Genomic DNA, 13,608 nt, shown 5'->3' on the forward strand with positions numbered 1-13,608 from the left:
TGTACACCTAACAGTTTCTTATTAGTGCCTTGAAGGTACATATTATTGCATAAACAGACCTTTTAACCATGGCTCTTTTACCCCTTTTTTTCTGAGTGAAGATTTAATTTAATTATTGAAACATTTTTGATTTGATGAAAGAAATTATGCAAACCTACATATCAGAATTGAGGTTTGACAAAGTCCGAGTACGTTATGTAATAAAATGTATTTGAAGCCCACGTATATAAAAATATGTGTATGCGAGTATGAATTCACACATACCTTGATAACTGGTGTAATGATGATGAAAATTCAGCTTTATATCACAGGAATAAATTAAATAAATAAAAAAAACACTTTTTTTATTGTAATTATATTTTATGAATATGTCTTTTACTGTATCTTTTAATATACTATATGCATTTACCTCTAAAACAAACAAAAGCAGAGGATGTTTTTCTAGCCCAGAGAGGAATGCTATTAATGGCTAAATAAATAACATATTTAAACATAATGCTCATGTCTGCTTTTTTTGCCAAATCCATTACTAGGGATAATCTTACAATTATATTGGCTTCTCAGAGGATCGGCGGCTTCAGGACTGATATCAGCTCTCAGCAGCTGCTGTGCTGATTTGGGGTTATGAATATGACAAGCGTTGAACTGAACTGGACAAGTATGTTGATCTCAAGTACATGTGTGCTACAGAAACAGCACCATCGGTCAGAAATCATCTCACTTTTACTTAAAGCTCACATGATACTCTTAAAAATAGAAAATGCAGGATTACATGAATAAAAGTGCTATTAAGGAGATATTTCACTCTGGGATTGATAATAACAACTAAATCTGTTGCAATGTTTCTGCAGAATTATTTCTATTTGAATATATTTTAAAATGTAATTTATTCCTGTGATCAAAGCTGTATTTTCAGCATCATTTCTCCAGTCTTCAGAGTCACATGATCTTCAGAAATCATAATAATATGATGATTTGATGATTTCTTGATTAATTTAATGGAGCCTTGTTGAATAAAAGTATTAATTTCTTTTAAAAAAAACAAATACTGACCACCACATTTTTTTGTTGCTACGAGTACATTAACAGATAGCAAACAATCATTTGAAGACTCATATTTATTTATTTCTATCCATGAGGTAATGTCAAACATCTTCGGTTGATTTATATTTCGTTTGACATTTATAGTCAAACTTTTTTCTTTATCATGTTTAACTTTGAGCATATTGTCTGAAGTCTTTATAAAATGCTCACACAACACACATAGAAATCCCAGCTTAATTAAATATATACATTCTCTTTTACTATCTTAGCATATTTACAAGTCTCCCTGATGAGCATCTATTCAGTGTTGCTGGCTTTTTCAAGTCCATTAAGTACGAAAACATATAAAAATAAAGCTGCCTCTTCTTATTAACAGTGGGACGGGTTTGTGTGGCGTGGTGTTAGGAAGCGGAGGGGGTTTTTCGGTTGCGTTTGGCCCGTCGGCTCGGAGGAAAGCTGATGAACTCAAAGTGTTTGAGTTGGTCTGAGTTTGGGAAGGGGAGCGGGCCTTTGTGGAGGCGCTTGATGAAGTGAACTTCCCGCTGGTTCTCCCTGGTTCTGGAGGCCTTGATGGGCCGACCCTTTCTGCTGAAGGCCACGTACCAGCCCTCGTATTTGGCGTTCTGGAAAGCAGTGTAGTTGTTCTCCAGGACGATCTCTGTGAAGATGCAGTCCCTTCCTCTGCCATTCGGCTGCAAAAAAACAGAGAAGACGCTTTATGTTGTTTCACTGAACTTTAAACTCAAAGCTCTGAAATCTTTAATTTACATTATATATAATTCTGTAATTACTTATAAAACAACGCTTTTTCCCGCACACAATGTATCATCTGAATCAGTCCGTTGCCTTCTGACTTTTTTCTGTGCTGAACAATAAATTTTCAGATAAAAGATATATAATTTTGTATATATATATTTTTTTTTTTATCTGTTACTGCTGTCTTTTGGAATATTTATTAAATAAATTAAGTAACAAAGCCAGGGTTTATATGATGTTTTACTAATCTCTCAAAAGTCATTATTTCATTATTCCACATAAATAATATACTGTGTAAGAATACACTCAAGTGTGAATCGAATGTAATGTTTTCAGACACTTTATTGCATGTTATTTGCAATTAAAAGACAATTTTCATTTAATGTAATTAGTTGAAGTTAAGAGTGTTATTTTGACCCACTAAATACATCTTTATGTAATTTCATAATTACTTCTAATGTACTTCTAATGTGTTCAAATGTACCCCCGAATGCACTGACAAGCATTTAGGGTAAACTAAAATATACTTTTATGCCATTTCTGTTAAAACGTGTCATGTCATTTATTTATATTTAACATATTATTAAAAATATCAAATATATTTGTAATTAAACATTTGTAATGATGAAGTTGCAATTTACAAAAAAAAAAAAAAAATCTTTTTTTTAAATCTGTGTTTACTGATGTAATACTGAAGAACACACTTCAGTTAAAATTATAAACAAGTATTTTACATGTTCTTTATTGTTTTAGCCAACACGTAAAAATAAGTGTACTTGACCAATTCAAAAGGTATTATTATTATTATTAAAATTTAAGGATTCAAAATATACTTCAAAGGTAAAACCTTTCATCTTTCATTATTAGTGTACTTTTTGGAAGTGTACTTAAGTGTGTTAAGAAACATAATGAAATGTGTCTCTTTTTGAGTGCACTCATGTCACCTTTCATTTCATTAGCATTATATCACACAACTGCATTATTCAGCTAAGCAGACATCTTCTGCACAAGGGTTGGACTTCATGCTTACACCTATCAGTCCATCTGTATAAAGCTGTGTTCTGGTCATGTGATCCCCCTCATGATGGGCCGCACCACCAGACTTAGTTTTTTGGGTGTTTAGTTCTTCCTAATTTCCAAAAGGAATTCAAAGTGCTTGTAAATGGTTGTGTCTTATGTAAGCAGTGTTTTGATGGCTCTGCCCATCATTATTTCTTCTTCCTCACAGCCTGTGCCCTCATCTCTCAACACGGTTCACTTCATGCTCTCACTGTCTCCATCTAGTTCCCCCAGCGCTGTGTCTCGTGATCAATCCATAGCACTGAAGACATGTTTTCCACTTCCGTGAAGGAAGAAGTGGCTTAACATCTGACTAAACTCAGAAAGCTGTTTCCTTCACAGAAGATGCTGCTCATACCATCTAGCTGCTGATCTATTTGTCCTGATAATACACATCAGCCACTGAGTTTGATAGTTCCTCTTGTTTTTATCAGTGAGATTATGAGATATAATATGAGTTTGGAGTGACATAAGGGTGGGTATATGATACAATATTTATGTTTCAAGATGGGATTTGATTAAACTGACCAAATGCAGATCTCTCTCGCCATGTTTAAGGCCAGGAGTTTTCAATCTTTTAAATGCCTCAGACCCCTAAATATGATCACCCTCATGTGAGGGGTCCGCAAATATGTATTGTCATGCAAAAAAACAAAAACAAATTATCCTGATTTAAACTGGTCTTATATATAAAATGTAAAATATTATTAGAAAAATATAGTTTCTATTGCATTTTGTATTGTTTAGATGCCTTTTTTATTATTTATTTAGTATTTATTAATTCATAAAAATATTAAGTAAATAATAGTATTTCTGGTTTATTTATATATTTTTATGATTACTTAATTATTGATATTTAATATATCATTGTACTAATTATTTAATATGCATTTTGAATTTATTTGTTTGTTTACTCATTTATTGAAATCAGTTTTTATTTGCTTATTTGAATCTTATTTTACCATTTAATTATTTATTTTTACACTTCTTAAATAGTTTTCTCTAAGCTTTTCATGGTCCCCTGCAACGTCGTAATGGATATATGTGTTTGTCTGTGTGTGTGTTTATATAGCCTTTGTTTTTTTGATAAATGTTATATACATACATATATATATATATATATATATATATATATATATATATATTTTTTTTTTTATTTTTTATTTATTTGCTTAGTCTTATTACTTTTTTTAAACTTTTTATAATTTTTACGCAAAATCCTGTTGGCTCAACATCGAATACACATTTCCCGGCAAAAATTCAAATACTTTTTCCTGTAAAATCTCCAGGGGTACATACCTTGCCCACTAGTTTCCCCCTGCGGTTCATGCACAGGTATCTGCCACTCTCTGCTCCTTTGATCCGAACACGGCTTCCAAAGGTGTCCGTCTCCACATAAAGTCTGGCTGTAATGCAGCACGAGTGTTAGCAACAATCAAAATACTGTAGCCCTGTTTACAGCCATGTAAACCATAGAATATACTGCAGTCATGATGAAAACATACCCCAGTTAGCTCAACATTACTGAGTGTAGAGTAAAAGTAATTCTACCTGATCATTAGTAGGCTACTTTACGAATTCAGGATAATTATTACATGAATATTACAAGATCAAGATTTTCAAGATGACTCCATACATGTCCTGACATCCCATAAACCCTGCCTAGTCAAATCAGTCTCATTTCCCCTTGCTGTTTGAAGCAAATTAACACATCCTAATCAACACAAAGAGGAAACGATTAGGCGAAGAAACGTCTTTTGAACTATCAGCGAGTCCCTTTTCAGTCAATAAAGCAATCAGACGCGAGAAGAGCGCTATCTGCACCGAAACCTCCCGTGAGTGGATTACAGGAGATGAGATGAGTGCGCGCGCCTCACCGAAAGTGTTCCCGTCCTCGGCGGTGGCGCTCACTCTCCTGCCCTGGATCTGCACGTGTCTGCCGCTGGTCCTGCTGTACAGCTGATAGACTCGAACCTGCCGCCGGCTCAGCTGGTCCGTCACCGAGCCCTGTTCCCTCACATGCTGCTTAAAATTAGGAGAAGGGTGATTCTTCTCCCCCTTTTCGGTGCAAAGGGAAAATAAGATCACATATATTTCTCTCTCTGTTGCTGGAATAGAAAACCTGCTCGTTTTGTAAATGCCAGCAAGAGCACTGCTATGGAAAATGGTTTAATATTAATTTAGAGCAGTGGTTCTCAGACAGGGGCCCGCTAGAGGGCCTCAGCAAACTTAAAAGAAGCCGCAAATGATTTCAATATATTTTAATATAAGTTACATTAATAAAGAAGCTAATCGATGTTGATTAAAATTTTATAACCACTTGTCACTGTCCTATTTTAATCTGTCCAGTCAACAAACATGCAATTTTTTTTATATAAAAATTCATCGATTTTGAAGCTTTGACATGACTTTAAAAGTAAATCAAAGGAAGCATAATGAGAACCACTACAAAATTGACTACATTTATTGCCGAAGCCGTGCAATAAATCACACACTTTAACGTTACAAGAAAATAAATAAAAAATAAAATGTAATACATATTTACCTGCGCGTGACACCACACCACGAAGAAGTGAAAAGAGCTTCAAAATAAAAGCAAAGTAAGGAACGTTAGTCAATATGCTAAAAAAAAATTAATATAAAATATTGTGTAAATTAGATCAAAGCACATTATGTTGTCTTCAGTTCAGCAAAGCATTTCTTATTAAAAAAATAAAACAAAGAATTATATACTTATACAACTATATAAGTTTTTCTAAAATTAGTTGTATGGTTCTTCTGAGACTAAGAACTCTTTGTTTGTTTGTTTGTTTTGCAAAAAGTATAGGAATAAACGTTAATTGCGTAACCCAAATGTTATTTTATAGCGCCAGGCAACATTTCTATCCGTGACCTTTATTTTTAGGTTTAAAAGCCTATAAATATAGCTAAATATCATTATACTCACATGTACAAGCAGCGCTGATTTATTCCATACATTGTGGGAACGCAGAGTATAATGTCGTATCCAGGGTCCTCCTGAATGGTAATCCAGCTCTGTGATGTCTCGATTAAATGAGCTGAGTCAAATCCATACACCAGTGAAGAAGAGTGCAGCTAGATCTTCAGATGCGCGTCTCCGCAAACACACACGCGGATAAATCCGATCAGGAAAAAAACGATCCACGTGTAGTCCAGACGATTACGGAGTTCCATCATATGTGTTTGAAACACGCAGGACGCTGTCTAAATCATAGTTTTGATAATAATGTTGCAGTGGCTCCAGTGTGCTCTTGATGTTGTGTTGGCACTGTCACTTGTGGAGAGGCGCGAGGCGCTCTGCGCGTCTGGATCCCTCACTGCGCCACTGTGATAGACGTCAAGATCCCTCCCACGAGTGTTGCACCTTTTCCCCTCTTCAGAGACTCCTGAGCTGTGTTCTGCTAGATGAACGTGTGGAGGTGTTTCCAACTTCTACAACATTCAAATGAAATGCATGACCATGTGACTATCCACAGTATTCCTGGAGTAGGCTGTAAGGCCTCCTAATTTGGTCCCATCTGATGGATGATTAATCTTTCCGAATGAATGCTGATGTCTTCAGATCATCTTCTGTATTTAAAGCTTTGAGGTACACCCTGGAAAGGGGTGTGCCGCCTGATGTTTGGTTTGTTAGGGCCCATCTCATTGTTGGTCTTTCCCCGTGAAGGGGCCATGGCTCACACCTTTTGCTAACCTGGCAGCTCTAATGAGAAAACAATGGTGGCTTTTAATCACAGGACTCCAGCGGGCTTTTGTTAGCTCACGCGGAATCAACATCAAGCACTAACGATATAACGTCAACAGGATGCTCGCTTTCCAACGCATAGTTAAGATGCATCACAGCAATTAGTGCTGTCTTGCGAGTGTGACCACACCAGAGCCACCACTTGGTCCCTTCACATGAACATTTGTGTGAACTTTCCCACCCTAGAAGAGTGAAACCTAAGGTTTAAATACTGTAAATCAGTGTTTCTTAAATGGTTTCAGCTTCAGAACCCAGATTGGTTATCAGTTGGTTATCAGCCATTCCCATATTTAATGTAGTATGTGTTAATAATTTCTGAGCATCAGGACACGTCTCACTACCTGGCCATGTTGGAATCTAATAGTGAATCTCAACTGTGTGACAAAATAAAAGTTTGATTGGATGCAGAAAAAAATCTGTTGGTGTTCAAAATGCTTGAATATGCATTTATAGATGTTATACCTCTATTTTATCACACTGAGGTCCTTTTGTTCAGTTTATTAATGGACTAATCTCTGAATGAATTGAAGTTCACACTGATTCTATGCTAGCTGTCCACGTGACCGGGCATGATGGCGATAGACGTGAGCATGACTCTCGGCGTATACAATGTGTTCTCCACCCATCAGTTTGTATTTTGCTAACGATAGACAGATAGTCAGGGGGTGTGAATAGTTATTGCCGATAAAGGCGGCTGAGACAGGTGTGTGTTAGATGTGAATGTAACCAGGGGACTGAATAATAGCTTTAAAAAAGTCTTTATGTTCTAAATCTGTAACTGTACATGCTTTTTCACTGATATCTGATTAATTCAATTAAATATTAAAATAACAAATAAATGTAATACATATTAGACTAGTGTTAAATTAAATTTAACTCTCTCTTTTAGAATGTAGTCAGTTCAAGCTCTTGGTCAGTTTTGGCTCATGGGCAAGCCTAGACACAACTTTATTTCTGCAGATTTATTATTATTATTTTTGGAAGGAGAAATCTGCTAAATGCATTTTTAATGATATCAAAATGTACTAAACTGATCAGAGAGTACTGTACTCTCACTGGTAGCTGAATGCACAACCTGTATAGCCCATATATTGGCTAAATATATAAACAAACATGCAAAAAATAGAAAAACATTATTATTGACATGTAATGGGCCCTTTTTCAGGGGAAGGAATAGTAATCTGAGAAAAAAATTGGTATAACACAATGTTCACTCAAAGAAACAGCAATCATATTGTATGAAATGTTAACACACTCCAATAATCTTCATTAGCGACTACAAAAATATATTTTGACAGTGTAGCTGGGTAATTATATAGTGGTGAACGGAAAATACAGCAAAAATATTTTTAATAGTAAAACGAAAAATCCATGATGGTATTTCTATGACTTTCCAAAGGATGAAACATATCTAGATATGGATTTCGTGGTCAGACAAGAGAAAGATGTCAAATTTGAAAACTATGAAATATGAACTCTGCATCATCACAGTTTGTAAAAAGGGTCCATTCAGCCAAAATCTGCTTTCAGTTCAATTCAGTGGGAGCAGGTTCCATGTGGACCTGTTAAAGGGTTATAATACTTAATGCAATGTCCTGCAAAACTTCTCTGCTAGCCTCACAGAGTTATGAGAAACGATGTGAATTCCTCACCTATTAACAGACAATGTCCAGTGGTGGGAAATCAAAGGAAGACAGATGTTTATTAAACTGTGATCTGACCCTCAGAACTGCTGGACACACTGTACATTTAAACAGTCACACCCTGACAGACACATAGAGACAAAGCAGCTTTTGCGAAAGCTTGAACTGAGTGTGTGTGTGTGTGTGTATGAACGGCAAGCATCAGAGGGCTTAAGCAGTGGATCTTCTCACCAGACCGGAATTCCGTCGGCCCCAGCAGGATGCCAAGGGTGTCGGCCACGGTTTTTTAGGATCGGGCGGCTCAGAGCAAGAGGGATGTTATGTGTCCTAATGAAACACCACACGTCTAGCACCCCCCATGCCCCTCTCCCACTTTTTTCCCCCTCCCTTGTTTCACCCCCTTCAGTTTACGAAGCGGCGGTGAGATCTGAGGCCCTGAAACCCGATCTTATTTATTCACGTCTCGAGCTTTGCTGGTGCTACCTTAGCGATGGAAATAAACCAACACAGAGTCTCGATCGGACACCTAGCAACAGAAACCTAGGTAGCATTTCCCCCAACCACAGCCCCGGCCCAGAATATACCCACGGGTATCCCGTTAAATAAAGACTGAGAGATGCTGTAAAAAAAACACAGATGACAAGTGGAGGCTGGATCTTGTTTGGGTTCAGAGCTTCAATGTCAAAGTGTTGACATGTGATGACAGCGCAGAGACGTGTTGAGCCATTCATTTCTACCACAGCCGTGTCCCGAATGGCCCACGTCCAACATAAGCAGCTCTAAAATGAACTAGTTATAAAACATAACACATTAATCTATTTATTGAGTGATTGCTAATTGACCACTCATATGTTGTGTGTAAGGGCCACATGTTGTTTGGTCAGCCTCGTATTCTTAGAGCGTGCAGAGCACTCACTTCTTTTAGTGGACGTGATGATGCATCTCGGAATGGAAATGTGGTCATTATTTATTAATATTCAGTTTATTCTAAATTGTTTGTTCCGTGGAACACAAAATGAGGCTTTTTGGAGATTCTTAAAGGGATACACCACCGTGTTTTCATATTAAACTATGTTTTTCCCTTAACTAAGACAAGTTGATACATACCTCTCTCGTCTCAGTGCGTGCACTCAATCGCTTTGGCGCGCGGTGACACCTAGAATGGTAACACAAAACAAAACGTTGCGCTTTTCTAAGCGTGTAAAATGGATAACTAACATGGAGGTGTTTGGTAGCTTCTCTGCTTGGCCCATATTGAATGAATGGGCTAAGCTAAGTGCTTTCAAAGTGTCACCGCGCGCCAAAGCGATCGAGTGCACGCACTGAGACGAGAGAGGTATGTATCAACTCGTCTTAGGTAAGGGAAATACATAGTTTAATATGAAAACACGGTGGAGTATCCCTTTAATACATCTGTGTATACATATCTATGGATTTAGTGATGTTGAAACAGTCACGAGGGTCTCCAGGATCTAATTTTCTGGGTTTCTTCCCCTGCATGTCGGGTACACCACATGACTTTAATTCAGTTTTATTTTTATTTTTTTATTTATATATATATATATATATATATATATATATATATATATATGAATAAGCAATGAAACAGTTTTGTTAGATATTTACTACCTGGACTAATACTAATATGTTCTACCTGGACTCTGAATCACACTTGCTCTCAGTTTAGTTTTTCATCAACATTAGCCTTTAGCTGTGTTAGTGAATGTGAGCTGCCAGCGAAAGGTCGATTGGTGGTCTCCCTAACAGCTTAAACCACATCGTAAAAAAACTGGACCATAAAGAACAACTGGCTACTAGTTTCTGACCCCACAAAAATAGAGTCAAAGCTTCAGAAAGTGGGTGGTCTGCTCTCTATGAAAAATTCTTGACTTCATAACACCTCTAATGTGCTTTGATCAGAACACATTAGCATGGGATCAGAAAACCCCTCACCTGAGACGCCCGAGACGCACAACAACAAGAATCTGTAACACACTGCTCAGCAGAAAGGAAAGCATTTAGATGAGCCAATAAGCTACATTTCCCTCCTAATGAAGTGTTTAGGGTGGATTAATGACTAATTATTACACTGTCCACTGACCCTTCGTTTCACGCCAGCCATTTGCAAGCTGACCATTTGAGCTTGCCAAATTTGACACAGCTGACACAGGCAATAAATTTGAACTAGTTCCACCTCCCCCTTGATCTGTGATGAGGACTAGCCCCTCACCCTCACAACAAACACACTCCTTTAGTCACAACCCGCAGGTTAAGATGCACTCAGAGTCCTAAAAGCGCATCACATTCTCTGACTGTTGGGAGTAAAGGGGAAATTGGAAATCAGGTGAAATGGAATCAAACAGTGGTCAGATTTTCCCAGAGTGATGCTCATGTGACATGAAAGGAGCTGTCAACATTTGAGTCATGATATGCTTGAATCTCTGGGACTCTCTGAGAGAGAAATACACAAATCCATAGGGGACCTGCTCTGAATGTCCACTTAAATGTGGAAAGCTGAGTTTGTGTTCCTCAATTAACACCCAGACAGCCGCTGACTGCTTCGTTTGCCACCCGTCCCGCCGACATCTCAGAGCCCAAATCCAGTCATGTTAGTCAGTCTCCAGTCATTCTCGCAGGGGCAGTTAAAATAGCCGCCTGCTGGACAGTGAGGAGGGGGTTGACAGGCACGGCCTGGCCTGCTTGTCCAAGAGCACTCAAACATCTGTGTTATTTTTAAGAGGCAAAATGTCAGCGTGCAGTGAACAGACAGAAAGAAGGGCCATGTGTGGCACAATCCTGGGCTCCGGTCACAGCCTTATCACCGGACTGGTGTGACCATCACTGGGAACATAATGAAACATAGAGCCAAAGCTGTGATTATTGCTGCTAGATATTAAATGATCGATTAAACCTTATGAGTCAATTACAATTAAAGATGTCTACCTTGGTTTATTTGAGGTTTTCTAAATAAATTAAATATATAATATATCTAATATATATATATATTTTTTTATTCATAAAGGGCATGCATTAAAATTAAACAAAAGTGACAGTAAAGACTATATTTTGTTGCAAAAAAAACAAAAAACAGAACAAATACAATAATCAGTTTCCACTAAAATATTTTCAGCATTAATAATCAGAAATGTTTCTTGAGCATCAAATAAAAAGTGATAAATATAAAATCAGCATATTAAAATTATTTCTGAAGACTGGAGTAATGATGTTGAAAATTTAGGAATAAATTAAAAATGTAAATATATTAAAATTAAATAAATAAATCATTTTAATAATATTACAGTAAAAATATTTAGGGAGTGTGTATGTATATATGAATTTAAACATGTAAAGTGATTATTTATTTAAATGATTATTTTTTGTTTATTCGAATATTAATGTAGATTTAGAATTTTAATCCAAAATATTCTGATGTTTTATTGTGTAGAGTGTACATTGTGTGTATAAATTAATAAAAAAAAAAACTAAATATATTATTTTTTTAAATTAATATTTATCTCTTAAATTAATATTTTATGTATACGAAAAGGAAAAAAGTACATTCAAAATACAAAAAGGCTTGTTGGTTATACCATACTGACTAAATTAATAAAATTTTAAAACAAAGCTGTTTCACATATTTAAAAACAATTATAAAACATTCCTAATTTCTTTTACATCTAGGTGAGAAAAAATAGATCAGCATGTTTCTGATTAGCTCGGATCTTGATCAAACTGGAACAGCTTTTTGATAAATGATCGATGTTCTGTATACAGACAGACGTGACCTCCATGTCCCAGTGGAGACATACTGTATGCATCCATTAGATCAGCAGTCTAGTCTGTGACTGCAGGGTTTGTCAGCGGTCAGACTGGGGACTCGTGTTGTCATCAGCAAACACAAACACTTCAGCACATTCATATCACACATACACAGACACTCACAAACACACCGCAGGCTCCATTAACAGTTCTGTTGAGTTCTACAGAGCCACTTAAAGTTCCTTATTGTGTGCTTCTGAAGAGCACTGCCACATTCACTCCGATGGAGTTCATTTCTATCTACAGCAAGCGGCAATTGGACCAATAGCTGTGGCTTTCGTCTGGTAAAATTAGCCTGTGAAACATCTCATCGTATTGCTCACACATTAACACATTAGCAACCCCGAAAACTCACCCCAGCAGGAGAACATGCCACATATAATGCCCAAAATTCATACAGAACACGGAATGTGAGACCTACGTTAACATCATGGTGGACAATCACTAATGATTTGCAAGGGTTTGCTGCAGGCTTTATGTTTAACATGCTTCCTCAAGTCATACAGCAGGTTAAGCAGATGTATACTCTTCTAAAGCACAAATATACCGTTTTTCACCTTCTGGTGGATGATAAAAAAGCACAAAAAGATTTAATAATCGTTTAAAATCAAATGATTTTGACTGTAGGAAGAGCCAAATCAAACTCCAGATACCAAAACAGAAGAGAAACAGAAGACATGGGCTCATTTAAAGTGGGCCAGTAAGCAACAACTTGGAAACAACCTATTTGAAACAATCACCCAGAATATCCCAGCAGCACTTCTTAGTAAATATACTGAAATAACTTCATAACCATCGGGAACACACTGGTAACTGATACCCACATGTTTAAAACACTCAAAACATATTAGCAACTGCATAGCAACACCTTGGCAATCACACACAGCACCCTAGCAACTGCATGGGAACAAACTAACAAGTAGAGCTGTGCAATATAAGCAAAATCTTATATCACACTATGATGTGATATATATCACAATACAGTTATTTCTGCTTTAACTATTGTCTTAATTATATAAACGTTTTTGATACCGTGTAAATTTCATAATTCCTGTCGCCAAATCAAAATCACAAAAACTAATGCAGCCTAAATTTATACAAGCAGATCCCTTTTTAAAGTATGACTCTGAGCGGTTTGTGTCTGTGTTGTGTGTGTGTGTGTGTTGTGTGTGTGTGTTGTGTGTGTGTGTGTGTGTTGTGTGTGTGTGTCTGTGTGTGTGTGTGTGTTGTGTGTGTGTGTGTGTGTGTGTGTGTGTTGTGTGTGTGTGTCTGTGTGTGTGTGTGTGTGTGTGTGTGTTTGTCTGTGTCTGTGTTGTGTGTGTGTGTCTGTGTATGTGTCTGTATCTGTGTTGTGTTGCGTGCGTGTGTGTGTGTGTGTGTGTGTGTGTGTGTGGGTCTATCTGTGTCTGTGTTGTGTGTGTGTGTCTGTATGTGTGTGTTGTGTGCGTGTACGTCTGTGTTGTGTGTGTGTGTGTGTGTGTGTGTGTCTGTATCTGTGTTGTGTGTGTGTGTGTGTGTTTG

At 37.0% G+C, this 13,608-nt stretch overlaps 1 protein-coding gene across 3 annotated transcripts; it reads right to left on the reverse strand.

Moving 5' to 3' along the window:
• Positions 1-1,106: 1,106 nt before the first annotated feature.
• On the reverse strand, positions 1,107-6,512 carry fgf17 (fibroblast growth factor 17). 3 transcript variants are annotated; one of them, XM_026269725.1, is made up of 5 exons: positions 5,807-6,512; positions 5,405-5,441; positions 4,737-4,884; positions 4,159-4,265; positions 1,107-1,736 (listed from the first exon to the last, which is right to left on the reverse strand). In XM_026269725.1, exons 1-5 carry the CDS (start codon positions 5,836-5,838, stop codon positions 1,446-1,448), a joined length of 615 nt encoding a protein of 204 aa, XP_026125510.1. In that variant the 5' UTR covers positions 5,839-6,512; the 3' UTR covers positions 1,107-1,445. The 3 variants fall into 3 exon arrangements, with proteins under 3 accessions (XP_026125510.1, XP_026125509.1, XP_026125511.1); XM_026269724.1 differs by having other exon boundaries at positions 4,737-4,917; positions 5,807-6,510; XM_026269726.1 differs by having other exon boundaries at positions 4,737-4,881; positions 5,807-6,509.
• Between the last annotated feature and the right edge of the window lie 7,096 nt (positions 6,513-13,608).

Source organism: Carassius auratus, chromosome 8 (genome assembly GCF_003368295.1).
Source record: "Carassius auratus strain Wakin chromosome 8, ASM336829v1, whole genome shotgun sequence".
NCBI classification, from domain to species: domain Eukaryota; kingdom Metazoa; phylum Chordata; class Actinopteri; order Cypriniformes; family Cyprinidae; genus Carassius; species Carassius auratus.

What these genes read in the sequence shown, in the direction of transcription:
- fgf17 (XM_026269724.1), bottom strand. Translation starts at nt 5,838, where the DNA reads ATGTATGGAATAAATCAGCGCTGCTTGTACAT. An exon ending in TGGTGTGGTGTCACGCGCAG is followed by an intron (nt 4,918 to 5,404) that starts GTAAATATGTAT and finishes TGCACCGAAAAG; the next exon opens with GGGGAGAAGAATCACCCTTC. An exon ending in GGGGGAAACTAGTGGGCAAG is followed by an intron (nt 1,737 to 4,158) that starts GTATGTACCCCT and finishes GTTTTTTTGCAG; the next exon opens with CCGAATGGCAGAGGAAGGGA.